At 32.7% G+C, this 17824-nt stretch overlaps 1 protein-coding gene across 3 annotated transcripts; it reads right to left on the minus strand.

Moving 5' to 3' along the window:
- Nucleotides 1-4762: 4762 nt before the first annotated feature.
- Nucleotides 4763-17669, minus strand: LOC111001098 (A-kinase anchor protein 200). Of its 3 annotated transcripts, none has more exons than XM_022270804.2 (7): nucleotides 17506-17669; nucleotides 15554-15737; nucleotides 14772-14963; nucleotides 14517-14639; nucleotides 7305-8546; nucleotides 6606-6683; nucleotides 4763-6533 (listed from the first exon to the last, which is right to left on the minus strand). In XM_022270804.2, exons 2-7 carry the CDS (start codon nucleotides 15722-15724, stop codon nucleotides 6501-6503), a joined length of 1839 nt encoding a protein of 612 aa, XP_022126496.2. In that variant the 5' UTR covers nucleotides 15725-15737; nucleotides 17506-17669; the 3' UTR covers nucleotides 4763-6500. The 3 variants fall into 3 exon arrangements, with proteins under 3 accessions (XP_022126496.2, XP_045485415.1, XP_022126498.2); XM_045629459.1 differs by having other exon boundaries at nucleotides 8172-8546; nucleotides 17506-17661; XM_022270806.2 differs by lacking the exon at nucleotides 17506-17669 and adding an exon at nucleotides 15826-15850.
- Nucleotides 17670-17824: the final 155 nt, after the last annotated feature.

Consider the following 17824-nt stretch of genomic DNA (forward strand, 5'->3'; position numbering starts at 1 on the left):
ATGTTATGACTTAAATACGTCGGCAGCGACTAAGTTACCACGTTTTACATTTAGGCTAGGATTTTTTAAGATTTAAAAGCAAGTAAATTTTATAAATGTCTAACCACTAAAGTGAAGTTAAGTATTGTCAATTTAGTGGTAGAAAATACCAAGTTGTATTATTCTATTTAGCTGCTACAAACTGCCTTAGTCGACTTTTGATTCGCATTTGTTTGGAAACGAATCTTAGGCGACTTTAGTATATACAACACTGCATTTTACTTTATAGATTAAGTACTAAATACGTATTTTCTATCAGGTGCAATTTATATGAAGATTTTACTGCTATTTAACTACCATCACTCTTTACTTTAAGTTATGGTATGTATGCATAGAATTTATGAGTTTATTAGGGTTAAAATAGAGGTTGAGTTTGCATTGTACATTTTAAGAGTTACTTTGTTCTTGATCAATATTACAATAAAGATTAGTATGTAATTTATTTGTTAAAATATAGTTAGGTACAATATTTTCATTTTAAAAACCAAGAAACCTCATAATCCCTTGCCCTATGCATGTATTATGACTCAAAAGCAGAAAATTTGAATTGTAAAATATACTACTATCATTTGGAATTTTGATTGATTGTTTAATTTTGATTAAACTATAGCTAACCAATAAAGGCAATGTTAAAATTTTTTTTACCTAAAATAATTTTTCAAAAAGGATTTCTCATGTAAACATGACTAAATGCAAGACATAATAAGTGCCTGAAAAATAGTATTAAGCTATTCATTTCCTATGTGTTTACTAATTTTAGATGGCATTACTTATGTTACAAAAGTTACAAAAGAAAATGATTAATCTTAAGGTTGTTTGGAAATACTACTACAGATGTTAATTATTTAAACTGATTTATTATTATTATGCTTAATACCTTAAAGGTTCTTAAAAATAGTTTTGTAGCATTACAATAAGGAATATACTTTAATATTATTTTGAACTTACAACAAAATAGAACCAATGTGATACAGTTATTGTATTGATAAATTCATTTTTAGAAATTGTAAACAATAATTTTTAGTTCTTAGCAATTTATTTATGAATGCAGCTATTCAATGTTAATTAAATACAGGATTAAACATGTAAATGCTGTTTTTAGTTTAAAAAAAGTACCCCTTGATCCTCTCGCTCGCTCAATACATTTATTTCAGAGAAATCTCTGTAGAAAAATAGGGAATCTTCTTTTTTAGCAAACTAGTTTTGATCTTGCACAAGGAAGTGTTAACAACTTGGGTTACTACTAGCTTTGGCTTGGATTGACTAAATCAGGGTTGAGAATTACATGATTACCCTCTAAATTTATGAAAGATAAGTCAATCCTCATTAATGTCTCTCTACCATGAATCCTTTTTAAGTTCATCATAGATAATTTACATGATAATACATTATTTTGTTTACTCAATTGTTAAGATTAGCTATACTGAATATCCAGAATGTAAATAATTCTTATATTACTTTAAATAATTATAAAAAACTAACATTATACGTAATACTTGTTTATTACAGCCTACATTTTTTATTTCATACAGACAGATCAATGTTCTCCAAAACTTCAATGAACTTAGCTAGTGTACTTTTGTCTACTTCAAATAACCTCTCTTTCTGTTTACATCCATTTAGAAAATTGGTGAATGTTAGTTGCAATAACGGGTACTTTAAAGTCTTCAAGTCACTTGTTCCACAAATTAATTTTATTACCCAATCAAAGGATGCGACTGTCTCCCCTCGCTTACAAGTTTGTTCAATTAGTATTAAATAGAGTAATTCACTTTTTTTCTTTTCTATTAAAGACACAAAATATTTTACTTTGTTTGTTTCATAACCAGTGCTTAGCAAAGTTACAGATAATTTATCTATATCACCATATGAAGAGAGTATTAATTCACGCGTTTGTTTTCTGGCTGAATCTATAAGTTCATCTTCACACTGGCCTCCAACCTCTGGGCCCAGCAAATTTGTTAATATTTTATCACACGTCTGTAAGTTAATGAAAACATGTAATGTATAGTAAAATTGAATTTGACAATTTATATGAATGATAAGTCCCAACTTTAAAGTATGTACTTACTACTGAAAACTCTTCAAATGTGTCTATTTTAAATATTGTATCCATCCTTTAAATGATTAATGTTTGACAGAGAAAAGGTTTCCACTTCACTCTTATTAAAATCCCAATATATTTCTAGATATTTCTCTATCAAGTAAATAGTTTACCCTTTTATTTATAACAACGTTTACTATTTATAAAATAAAATAGTAACAATTATTTACAAGTTCACATACTCTCTCATCTCTGTCACAAGTCACAGACCATAATAATTAATATCTTTATTGGTTGTAATTTGTATCATGTATGAATGTGTGGTTGAGGTTGTAAACTTAGACATGAGACAAAGCCACTTTTCAGCAACTACGTCACGTGACTATTTCCATACAAACTTGTACGGCGCAAATGAGTCCACGCTTGTTGAAGTGATATTGTCTGTCTTAGTCAGTGCTAAAAAATAAATAAATGAACTTAACTGAACCGAACTTAAGCTTCTTGATTGAATATCGATCATTGATTAACTATCTAGAGATTCAATTAAGTAACTCTCTGATTTAACTTCTTACTACTAAACACAATAGCATAACTTAGTAGAAGGTAGTATCCAATCTGGCCACATAATATAAATTATGTTAAAAAGTTTATTAAAATAAATAAATTTAAAGTGAGTATGGAAGACTACTAACCTAGCCCGGTGGCTGAGGTATATTTTAGAAGTAAAGTTCAAGAGGTTGTAGTAGATGATTTCCAGATCTACTGTAGAATTAAAAAATTGGCCAGTATAAAACACGTTGTGTCGTTGTCGGATAAAATTTACGGTCTCAAAAAGTAAGACTTTCGGGTCGAATTTCGGTACACGGTTGTCCATGTGCAAGTCGCTAGTAAATACTAGCAACTATTATTTAATATCATCGAAAGTACAATTACATCGATATTACGAGTAAAGCATTCGATTGTGCGAATTTGTTTACTATGTTAGTATGTTTTCCCAGATTTAAAAATTTAGCTATTATATACATCTATATATATAAAAGAAAGTCGTGTTAGTTACACCACTTATAACTCAAGAACGAAAGAACAGATTTGAGTGAAAATTGGTATGGAGGTAGCTTAGAGCCAGGAGACGGACATAGGATACTTTTTATCCCGTTCGACAGCGTTCCCGTGGGACTTGACATGAAACGTCAGTCACTATAAAAAGTGGTATAACAAATAAGAATCAGACTTGGAATAATAAAACGCAAATGATAGCTATGTAATTGACGTATAATGACAGCTATGTAATGACGTATATATGACAATTTGATATTTGTAAGAAATCAATATTCAAAATATTTCTATTAAATAAATACGTTTAATTATTTTTACAATTTACAATTTAATTATAATGATAGTGCTATTGCCCATTCGTATAAACAGTGAAGAGAACTATAAAACTCGGTATGGTCGTATGTATACAGTTCATCCAAAGAATGATGAATGTTTCTATTTGTTGTTGTTGTCGAATGACGCATTTAATCGAGTAAAGGAAGTTTATGATACTTTAATGAAGGCAAACGATGATGAAAATGGTGGTTTATATTTCCTAGATGCCCTTGGTGGAACTGGCAAGACATTCCTCATGTCATTAGTTTTAGCAACTGTTCGGGCGAGATCCAACATAGCGGTTGCAGTTGCTTCTTCTGAAATAGCAGCCACATTGTTAGAAGGATGCCGTACGGCTCATTCAGAATTAAAATTACCGTTAAATCTTCAAACTATTGGAGAACCAACGTGTAATATTGCAAAACACTCAGCAATGGCCAAAGTTTTAGCGGCATCGAAAATCATCATCTGGGACGAATGCACAATGGCGCATAAACGTGCATTGGAAGCACTTAACCGAACATTAAAAGATTTACGCAATGAATCGAGATGTTTTGGAGGAGCAATGATTTTACTGTCTGGCGATTTCCGCCAAATACTGCCAGTAATTCCAAGATCTACGGCTGTCGACGAAATAAACGCTTGCCTCAAATCGTCAAATCTATGGCGCTATGTGACGAAACTGCAGCTGACAACAAACATGAGAGTTACATTGCTTACTGATAAAAAAGAAGAAAAAGAATAAAGATGTAGATGACCTGAACTACATAATGGTATGCGTTTGGTGGTTAGAAAATTGAAGAACAATGTAATTTACGCTACGATAATGATAGGAAAATTCAAAGGTGAGGAAGTTCTTATTCCGAGGATCCCGATGATCCCAACCGATATGCCGTTTGAATTTAAAAGACTTCAATTTCCGATACGTCTTGCATTTGCCATGACCATCAACAAATCACAAGGCCTATCCTTAAAAGTTTGTGGTTTAAATCTAGAACATTCATGTTTTTCCCATGGTCAATTATACGTGGCATGTTCACGGGTCGGAAGACCATCAGCGTTGTTTGTTTTTGCGCCTGATAATAAAACAAAAAATGAAAAAATGTGTATCACAAGGTACTTAAGTGAAGAGCAACCTATGTACTAAAATACAGAAATAATAATGAATGATTAATGTAGGTATTTAATTTTTTTGTATTTTTTCCAATAAAAAAACCCAAACTGCTTATTTATTGCCATTAAGGCGGAACAAAGTTCGCCGGGTCAACTAGTATGTAATAAAATAGGAAATGTGAATTCAAAAACCAATTACAATTCTATAAATTTATTCGAGACATTCACACATCAACATCAAATTTTATCAATACATGACAAACAGCTTAAATGTAGCAATTTACATACTGTTCCAAAATATTCTAAATTAAATGAATTAATTGACAATATTGATTTAAATCAAAATTTGTGATGTAATTATTGTCACACAAAAGTAAAAAAAATATAAATTACACAGTACATTTAGAGTTATAATATCAGCTGCCACTTATAATTATACAAATAATGATGTGGCGATGTTTATTGAGCGTTACTATGTCGTTATGTCGACAGAAAAGTGTGCCATTTCATAATTATCTTCAAAGTTGTTTCCAAAAATATAATCACAGTTTGTACAATCACAGACTGTTCTAAAATTACAATAAAAGCTAGCTGTCTTTTTCATTTAGTGTGCATGTCTGATAAAGAGTGTCGGGTATAAAAATTGCCAACATAAATTTTTATACTCATGAGCAAAAATTATATCACGACAGACTCACGAATCATCCTACATATTGTGATATGGAATGTCTCACTCATATATTTACGGCTAATAGTTTCGAGATAATACCTGACCTCACTCGTGCACATGTCACTTTTAATTTAATAGTAGAAACGTATAAAATTACAAAAATTATCAGGAAATAATTATATGGACACAGTTTTAGAAAAAATGACACCATAACTATTAATTATTGTATATCAATATCAAACCTTACATTATAATATATTAAATCTAAATGTATGTATGAGGTGGAATATTCTAAGCAGCACTACTGCACTGCATTTTCTAACTTGTTATATGAACTACACATCTAAATATTATAATATAATTAATTGTAGTCTGTATATGCATAAAAAATGTATAGTTCAATCAAAAAACTTGGCCGCTGAAAACTACCTCAAAATTTTAATTGCCACAATCTTAAAATCGAATTTTTATACATGAATTTACTCGCAAATTGCCTAACCAATTAACCATATCTCACTTGCCATAGGAGCGACTTACCAATACATCAATTGAATTCATAAATGCTTGTATTACAGAGAGCTCATCCAAACTAATATATAACTTATTTGATTATAAAATAATAGGAATAAATTTAACATGAGTGCATAGAATACAAAATATTATTCAAAAAAAAAAATTATATTTAATACAACATAACAATGTATAATGTTGTATTTTTATGCAACAAAAAGAATATTTTTGGGTAGTGATTCAAATATATACACAATGAAGCAACATGTTCAATAATTCATGGTTTTTAAAGTGTTATTGTATACTATCGCAAACAAATTATTTAAAACCTAATTTGGTCCGAAATGCAAATTATCCGATTGTCTTCTAACGAATTTAACATCAGCTACGTAGATACTAAATCGCTAACACAATCTATTTAGGAGAGAGTCCAACGCCAAACGTCAACTAATACCCCTGTAATAATGGCACCAACTTATCGCACCGTATACTGCCTACATAACTTTGTTATTGTATATAATTAAAAAAGATCGATCTTAGCGATTTTAAAATGTATAAAATCTTAATTTTATATAAGCAAGCACGCTAAACTTAAGAGTATAAACATTCTATAATATGTAGGTCACATTCCAAACTGAAATCCATATTGATAATAAAATTCATACTCGAACTTAGTTCGATATACACAGTACTAAAAGGAAATAAATAAAAGGCTCTTTAAGACGTCTCCTGGAGCTTGGTGTGACTCTGAGCTTAGTTCGCCACCGCAACGTCGGTTGTCGTCTCCTGGCAAACGAAAACACCAGAATTATAAAATTAATAATTAACAGAAACGGTACTATGGCACTTATTACTTACGGTTTCCGTGTTTAGTTCTGGTATAATTGGAATTTCAGGAATTAGTTCGGCCATTTTATCGGCAACTGGTAGGGGCTCCTAGAATTATAAATCAAATTAATAATTTTATTTTGAAAGACCGGAAAATTTCAAATTGTTATATACAGTGCAATTATAAAATATTTGTATGATATATGATCAGTGCTAAATTACAGTTATGAAATGTTAACACAAAGGACATAGCCAATATATCTTTGAGAATCTAAAGGCAACTTTAATTGTATTAAAAGATTAATTGGTAATAATCACAACTGCAAGTATATTTCTAGAAGTAAAAAAATTAATGAATTAAGATTTCCTTTAGATAAAATGCGATCTATAATAATTAATTGTCCATCTGTACATACTAAATAGAAGTCAAAGGTGAACTATGAACATTTGGTGCAAAATAAAACAACAGTTTCTTACTATAAAACAACGAAAGCATAGTATAACAGCAAAAAGCGTAAACGCATGCGGGAAAGTTCTAGTGAAAGCGGAATCGCTCGGAAAGGTCGATGGGAAGGGCGAATATACAGGGTGGTCGTATTTAATCGTTCAATCTTCTCTTCCGGTTATTGACGTCACACATGCTGAGAGAAGGATGCTCAACTACTAAGAACTGTTAACATGATACCAAAAATGCTCCAAGGATACTATTCCTCTACGGGCGCTAGTCACCTGTGGGGGCGTGGCGGGTATCTCCGGCTCGGGGCTAAGGTCATCTGGCGGCGGGAACGACTGCGACTCCTCATCGGGCCCCGAAAGCAGCTCATCATCGGGCTCATGCAGAGACCGCTCGCCGTTCGTCAATGCGTCGCCGTTTAACATTACTTCCGCATTTTTGATCATCTCTTTGGCCTTCGCTTTTAAACAATCTGTTTCGATCGCTTCGACCGAGCCATTTAGGCCATTCTGAGAAATAATACTTGTGTCGACGTCTGTCTCTTTCGATTCGCAAATACCGCTGTCCTGCTCCATTTTTGAGATTTCACTATTGCTAATTTCTTTTGTGAAATCTTCGGACGTCGCAGTAGTTTGTTCGTCGGCAATCTCCTCCGTCTCTGCGGATTTTAAAGGAGCGTCTTCTTCGGGTTTTTCAGTTTCGGCTTCGGTTGGTATAACGTTTTCATTTTCTACGAGGGAAGATTTAGTCTCAACATCAGAGACATTTTCTTCTACAGAAACGTCGCGATCGTCCTGGCTTGGTAAGGTATCCAGTGTAACTTCATTGGTGAAACATTGTTCGGAGATGATTGCGTCTTCCTTTTGCGTTACATCGGTAAGAGGTGCAGGAGATTCAATAGTTTCGGGTTCTTCGCAAATTTTTGTGTCGGTAGGCGTAGAGTCCGCATTTGTGTTTTCAACATTAACGGGTGTGGCATCAGCAGGTGCAGATTCTGTACTATCAGCGTTGTTAGCGAGAGAAGCATCAGTAAGTTCAGGAGCCATGGTGGTGGCGGCAAAGGAAGCCACGGACGATGGAGGAGGATTAGCGGGAAGGGGAGGTGGCGTAGGCTCTATCAATGGCGTTTGATCGACACAAACCTCTTTCTTAACGGGACTTTCGGGTGTAGGCACCGATTCCTTGTTTTCTACTTTAGACTCCTCGGCCTTGTTCGAATCAATAACTGGAATTTCGGGTTCAACTTTTTTTGGTTCTTCCAGAGAAAGACCATTGACAGGCAATTTCTCAGGTTCGACGACCTCCGCTTTCGGTTCCGGCCTGATGTCACCGGCGTCCTCATTTTTGGGCTCCTCAGCAATAGGAGTTTCTACTTTAGAAGCTTCTGGCGTGCTGCTTCCATTTGTCAGTGGCTCTGTCACTGGCGTTTCAGGTGTATTATCATCTTTGTTTTCTGTTTCAGGTTTAGTTTCAGCAGCAACTTCTATTTCTGCGTTTTCAGGAGTAGTCTCAGCAGCCTACAAAATGAAAAAAAAAAAACAATAAATAAGATTAATTCAACGGCACAATGCCATTTTCAAAAATGTATAACTAAATAGACTTTTAAAGTTCTCAAAACTAAGTAATTATTAACCATAATATAAGTCACCACGAAATGGATATGTCAGACTCTGTGAGATAACAACAACAAACTGATGTATTGTATCAAAACCTACAATGTTTAATAGTATTGCTTGTTACACATGACTGATTATCTTTATGATAAACATGGGTTACCCTTCAATGATTTGTTCATCCATGCTAAACATAATATTAAATTGCTCTTAGGTCTTAAAGTTCTTAGGTTTCATTGGGTTTTATACAATTATTAACGTTATTAGTATAAATAAACATGATTGTAATAGAAGATAACAAAATTTATAAAATTATAGCTTAAAACACTACTAATGTTTGAGAGGGCTTTCGTTAACAAATGATAAATATAATTATCGCCGTATCGATATGCAAACGAAAGACAATGCTTTCTATTCTTGGTAAATTAATAAGCTACCAGTTTTCTGTACTCGCAACCGCAAAACTGCAGAAATAAAACGATACCAACTTACAAGGTCGCCTTTGTTTACTGGAATGGAAATACGAACTAACATTGTGTACGTATGCAGTATGATATATTATATGCTTTCTGTAATAAATACACCCGAGAGTACTACGATAGCTTTTAAATATACTTAAAATGTAAGGTTCTTTAAATTGACCAGAGGCATTTATTTATTGCATTTGGCAACAAATTCGAAATTTTCTTTATAAATAAAAAAGCACATAGGGTACGTCTTTTTGTATTAAGAGGATCTACCAAGGAGATTTACAAAAGTATTAGCATCGTTTAATTTTGATTTCCTGTGTTCGGCCGGAACACGCAGTTATTTGATGAGCATACAAAATACAGACGCTAAAGTAGTCTTGAATATAAAATGTATGTGTAACTGTTAACCGTAGATAACTGTCTATGTCCTGTCTGTGGATTAAGTTTTGTCTAATCGATTAATTCAAATATTAAAATTCAAAAATTAATGAGAAAGATATCTGGGACAAAAATCTACAACTATGTATATACTTTACTGTTATAATAACCTGTGTTCTAACAAAATTCGTGATGTGCAATTTTATGAGTATATTGCCGTACCACAAAACTCGGACATGGGGCATTCGTATCTGCTGCTGCCTAATGTTTAACTTTTAGTCGCAAAATAAACCTTCAAAGTTAGTGTTAACAGATCTGACAAAATTATTTCATAGAGAAAACTCGAAACAACAAAGGCGTATATTTACACTGAGTATAACACGTAATTATGTAAATGAATGGCTGTAGTGCTATTTCCCCTTTCAACGAAGAGCAAGGTAAACGAAAGCATAGTCCGAAACGAAAGTAAATTAAAAACACCGGACAATACATCCGACGGACGACAGTCACGCACAGGAAATAACGTTTTGTTTAAATAACGCTCCGTATATCTATTGTGTTTTAATATTATGTACTTACAGCTTACTGCTTACCATCATACGTTATTACAATTTTACAGAATTTTAATATTGCAATGCAGCTCCCTAGAACTCAGGCTCAATTATGGAACACCATACATTTTTACTTTATATAATGAAACTTAAAGTACCCTTCAACAACCTCTTTATTATCATTCAAGGAGCTTTGCATTAATTATCAGTATGACGTATTTAAAACTCATTATTATATATTGTTCTCAAAGGTTTTGTACACAAAAGTTTTTTGAACAATGGTGTGATTCATATACACCTTCCTAATTGCAGGCGTACATCGAGGGAGTTAGTACTTATTTCGATAGTACATGCGCACTCATTTATCCATCCGATAACGGTAAACTGGGTGAGTCACCATAACATAACAATGGCTTTCTGGCTATGGAAACGATTTTCCGCTCTATAACAATATACCTATTTCGATGGTGTTTTTTTGTTAAAGTTTTAATTTAAATATAACAAAAACGGGTGTTTTGTAGTTCTCACTTCCCATTATGAGTGATGACGGTAGAGAAACCTTTGGAGGCTTAATAGATATAATTTAAAAAAATATTGGTGGACATGGTTGCCTCATAGTAAAATTACTGGTTTCTTAAGAGTTTTATTTAATACTAAGTAAAATATTGTAAGTCAAAGCAATATTAAGTATTTTAATATATCATTTTACTATGTATATGTCAATAAATACATTTATTTTTAATTTAAAAGATATTCTTTACACAAACTACACCCTACCGACTAGATAGCTAGCGTGTTCAGATTAAGCAATAGAAATCACAACCGACTATGAACTTGTAACAGTTTTATAAAGATTATAACAGTTATATTTAAGTATCGACATATCCCCGTGACATATGTGACGAGCACTCAATACCGTGTGACCGAGGCAGTTATTTGAATCGGGCGGTGATAGCAGCATCTTGGCGAGCCGGTCCAGACGCAATACTATCAAATAACTCCTAGCTACTTGCTCTCGCTATCTGAGGTTGTCGCCCTATCTTGGCACCGATTACACCAATCGCTGACCGGCTATCGAATTACTGCCTTCACAATGATAATTAATAAAACAATGCAAAAATTTTACTACATATATATATCCCATTTGTTATGTACTACCATTTAATTGGTGTTAAAACGTTTTTTGTTGTATACATATTACGATTTAACCAATCCACTATCTATCTGGATTTGTTTCGCTCTTCAATATTATTGAATCAAATTAAGTTGTTTTAGCTAGCAGGTACCTCTCTTCGAGTCGTTATCATACATCGAGACATAAATAGACTGTCGCATAATGGGATAACAATAGTTAATTTAATAGTCGTCCCTCTTGCGTTCCCACAAGACTACAGACAACAAAAAAAATCACACAACAATAGCTGTCGATAGGAAATGGAATCTTTCCTTGTTATGTCAAAACTCCATTGAACGGTGGTATTATGAAAATACGACAGATGAGACGCATCGTGGCGGCCATTTGGTAAACATGCTACATGAACTGTTTAGTCGGGTTACGTCGTATATTAATACATGTATACAAAATATAAAAGTGGTTAGTGGATCATTGTTCATGCGATGCCGTTCTAACGAACACGACTAAAACCGGTCCGGCTCACAGATAGTATACTCGTTCTCTTAAGGCCGACTTTAATATTTTATTAAAACAATTATCAAGGGATCTTTTATTAATTAAACAGTAACTATGCCCTCCCTGAATAAGTAGAGGCAAGACATTTTATCATAGCGTTTTACAAGAAAAATAAAATTAATCCTTAGTATTATCTGTAGTAAAATGTCTGTAGCTTTATCTGAATCTTCGCAAAGTATGCAATGGATAGTTTGCAGTCGCATCGGCCTTCGCCCCCACGCCCACTACAGACCTCGCAAAACCTGCCCTGCTCTGCTAATTTTATTTTACACCAAACAAACGTGTTTCAAAACATTCCCTGCTTAGACGCCAACACGACATACGATTTAAACGTTATTTTATAGCCACTACCAATTTACATAAAGTTTCCTATTATTATGATTACAAGTTTCAAAATTTTTTAAAAGTTTTTTTTTTAATATTTAAATAAATATTACGCGGCCTTATATTCGGTAGCCATCGGTAGACAATTTGGAATGTATAAATAATCCACATTTGATATTGCTGATGTCGTTTGCTGAGTTTACGAATGAGTATTGGCAATTAATATAATTATAAAAAAACAAAGGGTATTGTTCAAGCGTGTCAAATCTCCTTGTGGGAGCAATCTCGTGAGCTAATGACCGTATGTCAACACGTGTGCTCCGGAATGTGACATAAACACATTACTCGTATCCTAACGTTACGTACATATCCATGGTACACCACATTAAATTTTGGGTGCAAACAAAAAATCGGGTTTAAAAGTTAAAAATATTGTCTTAAAAGTAAGATAATGTTCATAATGTTTCAAAACTGTTTAGAAACACAATTGATCTACGATAATATGAATGAATATACGTATAATAATTTTAACTATAGATTCGTCACAATAACCGGCTTTCGTATACAAGTCAATTCAAGTATAAAATTGCGGCTGAATGTTTAAGAAAGATTTGGTATAAAAATTGTTGGTATTTCTTATTTTACCAAAAACCAGTACCTACTCAATTTACACATCGTAAAGCTAGAGATGTATTAAATATTTGGCATAGAATGAGACATCGTCAATTAACAATAAAATACAATGTTTCTCCAGCTTAATTTAAATTAATTGAAGACCACTTTGTTTTAATTGAGACAAACAAAACGTCCCATTACTTTTGGATCTTAAACTTTAAAAATAATGCTTCTAGGAGCTTACTGGTAGACTTTCGCACGATATCAATTTTAGCATACGCGATCTTCAAGTAAATCTTACTAGACCGGTTCGGTGTCGACATTTGCTTAATCGCAGACAGTTGGAAGGCATGGGTCGTCAATGAAGTGATGTGTGGTTAATGGCACGATATAGTTAAGACAATAGCGGCTCACGTTTGCTTAGCGCGGATATAGACCCACTTTGAATCATAATGTGCATTGTTCGCGACGCGACGTCGTCCGCCTCAGTTTGAGTGCAATGCACCTACGTCGCAATAGATACTTGTAATAGAAATCACAGTTGTCCTGACCGCATGGTTACTTCCAAACCAACAAACAAACAACACATTTGCCTCTCTGATTAAATATAACATCTATATATATGCATAGATTTAAATTAAGACCACCGTCAACATTCAAGGATGAAATATATTTAGATTTGACATAGAAAGCTGTCTCGAGTGCCCTCGTACCCGTACAAGCGATTTTACGTCGCGCTTGTCGATAAGTTAGCGAGAGGTCAATGACATTACATTTTTAAGCACTTAAGTCATATTTTATGTATAAATTTCTAAGTAATGTTCTTAGATTGTTAACAGGGTGAGAGAAACGAAAGTGGGTCATGACAGTCCAATAATGGATGGAGCCATTGCAACGAGGGTCCGAGCGAATGTACATTGCATTGTGCCTTCTCACTAATAAACGTAAACTGAATACCAAAGAGATATCCGTAGAGAGCTAGAACGCCATTGCTTTCCAGTCCTATTACAGAGGTTAACTTTATTATATTAAGTTAGCTTTGGGAAAAATTGGGAAGAAGACGGTCCATACTTTAAACCGATTGCAAAGTTTATAGATACCTCCCAGATGATTCCATCATCTATAGGTTTAAAAAAAAATCTTGGGTATTTATAAAAAAAATTTGTTGATGTATATGTTGGTTGTAGGTGAATAGTAAACCAAATTATGCAAAGTATTTATTTAGCATTGGAAACAATTAAGTTTTTATTTCAAGCTTATCGCTTATTTCTTTGAATTCTTGAGCTACATTAAGTTTGGATGTTAAGGGTCTGTTTCACATTGTATGGATAAAGTACCAAATACCTATGTTGCATAGCTATTTGTATCCATACATTATTCGGAAGATAAAAGTTCCGAAGAAATTTCGCGCTACCTGACAGTCGTGAAACGCAACAATAATGTTTATCCTACCAATAAGTAATAAATAGCTTATTTGGAACTTATCCGGACAGAACTGTGAAACAGACCCTAAGTATTGTAAAATATTCATTAAATAATCGTACAATTAAATGAAATTGTTCAAATAGTTTTATTTCATTCAACGTATTTTGTTCATTCAACCATAAAAAGAAAAATTGAAATACATAACATTAATAAGTTAATAAAAGATTTTTTGCTTTGATAATGATGAAAATTTAACATGTACCTATATTTGATGCGTGATATGTGTGACTATGACCATAATTTCAAAGATTTATCTTTATTATGCCATCAACATAATAATATTAAAGAGAAACTGTTTATAATTATAAAGAAGTATTTTCGCGATACAAAAGAAATAAAATTGTTTATCGAAAAATCTTACCTCCTCGGGAACTTTCTCTGGCTCACCATTGGTTTTCACCTCCTCATCCTTTTGTTTCTTTTCCTGCTTCGGCTTATCCTTTCTGCTGAAACTGATCGACCTTAACGACCATTTCTTCTTAACCTGTCAAGTAACACAATTTATACATAAAAAATATTATAAGACCCTTCACATTTGAAGAATTTGTAAATTAGCACCAAAATACAAAGTTACAAACTGATAATTAATAAATTCCTTTTTGCAGCATGTGCCTACCTTTTCTTTTTTGATCTTTTTGCCATCGTCCGGCGACGGTGTACTCTCTCCGTTTTCCTTTGTCTCACTCTCCCCGTTCGCCACGGACGTCTCTTTATCTTTTTCGTTCTCTTCTTGATCTTTTACTTCCTTCTCCGTCGTTGCATCTTTTTCGTTCTCTGGGGTGCCACTGTCGATTTGCTTTTCTTTTTCCTGATTATTAATATGTATTCTTATAAATTTAAAAAATAAACTATATCGTTGAGTTAATTATTTGAAAATTAGTAAGTTTTAGGAAATTATATCAGAAAGACGTCTCCAATGCAAAAGGAAAAGATTATGGTAGTGAATTGATGATGATGAGATGATGGTTGTACAACCAGCAAATAATATTAAAAAAATATGTGTGTCCTATTGACACCCCTTGATACATTAAATATGTTTAACAAGTGCTAATTCACAGCCCCGATCCAATATCCGTCGCGGTTGTCGCTTAAATACAAACTATGCGGGTAAATAATTGCGTTAAGTAAACTTTTTTAAGTTTTATTAGGACATCTTTACTAAACTTTCTGGTTTGTTAAGGGCGCCCTAGTTTTAAATTAACGAAAAACCTAATTTGGTGGTTTAGACGTCACTAAGCTGAACATTGATAAACACTTAATTACTGTCATTTAAATATTTGATATCACCCACGTAAGCAGAGCATTTAAAAATATTCAAACCTTGCATCTCTTACAAAAATACTTCATGGGAGCTACGAATTATTTTTAATATTAACGTGGCTATGGTGGTGTACTCACAAGTGTATCGTGTATATGAGCATCGCCATTGGCCTGTGGCTTCAGTGCATCAGCATCTGCTAATTGTTCCATGCGACCTTCACCGCCAGCTCCGGCCGCTGCTACCTCGCCAGCGCTCTCCGCTTCCTTTCCGCTTATGTCCACGGAGCGCTTGCTCTGCTTTGCACCCATTTTCGATGCTCAACTATTAAACCCACAATGTTATAAAACTTAAAAAAAACGCTATTTATTCTTAATATGTATATTATATACAGGTATTTAATATTGTATACTTTCACTTAAAACCACGTTTCCACACGAGTAGTGCGCACAAAGGAACATTTAATACAAGTTGTACATATTAAAGTTCTGTTATCTTTTGGATGTTTACTTATGTTTATTCATAGCAAGAATATAATTAATTAATCACTTCAGACATTAAAACTTAAATTTTACTGTTATTTGTATCAACATCACATTAGCATTAATGCTAATTAATGTTTTTGTTAGTACAACAATAGTAGGATAAAAAAGATGCATCTCATTATCTTATGTAGGTTACAGTGCTGTGTGATTAAAATAAATGACTATATAACAAAATAGTATTAAATACTCTAGGGATTATCCCTGTTTATGAAGGACAGCTAAAAATAGTGTTGGAATAATAAGTAGAAGTATACAATTTTAAGTATGTATTTATATTCAGGAAGGAATAATATTACCTAGTTTCGAATAAGTTATCTTTCTTATAAAAACATAATAATAGGAAATAAGTACATTATAAGTCATCATAATTTCCTTTTGTTTCAATGTATCATGTGTCATTTCTAAGTATATCACTCATTCTCACTTTACCTCATAATTCTCAGTTTCTATATAACATATTACTAATACTAAAGTAATAAGTAATGATTATGTTGAATGTAATATGTATTTAAGTAATAATTATTTATTAAAATGTCATTGCAGGAAATATCAGATCATTTACTATAAATAACTGTACTATTGAAATAGCTCTAATCTTATACGCAAACATTTTAAATGAAATGTGGTCAGTATTAAATGAAAAAAAATAACTACAATTTAATGAGTAAACTATAAACATTCCTGATTAACTTGGGAATCAATGTAAACAGAAAATATATTTTGCTGAATCAAATTAAATACAGGCTAAAATGTTTTCAATATAACATTTTCTACCAAAATGTTAGTACAAAAGGAAGAGGAGTAGATATATTGTGATGTTTCAAGGATATAGTAAAAGGACTTCAAGGAGTTCTTATTAGCTTTTAAATATAGAAAAAACTTAATTTTAATCCAACCCATAAATACTTTTTTATTGTACTGTGTCCTTCCCTATTTCGAAATATACACAAAATATTGGATGTCAAGATAATTAAAAAATACCCATGCAACCAATATGTTGAATATCAGTTTTTGAGAAAACCGTAGGGTTCCTTATAATGTATGCGTGAATCTATACGGGTAAATAACGATATAAATAACATATATAGATAACGCAACAATGCCTAAACCTTTGTTAAATAGCTCTTGCATCGGTTCACTTTTCAACGATGATTCATCGCTCGATAACTTATGTATGCAATTATACCGGTATTCCCATGTCCCAGAAATGTTAATTTAACCGAAAAAATCAATATCACTAAAATTCGTTATATTTAGCAAGACTAACTTTCTAAATGCGTTTTTAGTTTTTTAGTGGCTGTACTTAACTAACTTACTTACTTTATACGAGGGACCTAACCATTTAGACAATAATAAATATATTAAATACTTAAACAGCAACAAAATATAGTCCACATGGTTTTAATTAATAAACCAAATGGCATGCAATATTTTTTTTTAAATAGCGACAATGTAACCGCCGGTGACGAAATTTAATTTATTATATCATAATACTTATTATATATTAACGATTATGATGACAAAAAGTAAAACTAATATTTTCTTACCTTTAGACTTTTCAATCCGAATAATTAAGGCAAAGTATAAACACTACCAAATTTAACAAAAATTCACTTCCAGCACTCACAGCCCAGCACAATATGGCGGCTAGACAAAATCTCCACCCACTGAGAACAAATTCAAAATTGAAACTTCAAGCGATTGGTTGTTCTTACTACGACGCGTCAATTTCGACAACATCATGAAACTCTTTTGTAGGTTATGACAATCTGCAGAAAATAACTGATGCGATCACCTTATTTTTTCTTTTCATTGCTGTGAATATATTATTATAAAGTAAGTTTTAATAAAAAGATTTCTACCCCA

Source organism: Pieris rapae, chromosome 9, assembly GCF_905147795.1.
Source record: "Pieris rapae chromosome 9, ilPieRapa1.1, whole genome shotgun sequence".
In the NCBI taxonomy this organism is placed as follows: Eukaryota; Metazoa; Arthropoda; class Insecta; order Lepidoptera; family Pieridae; genus Pieris; species Pieris rapae.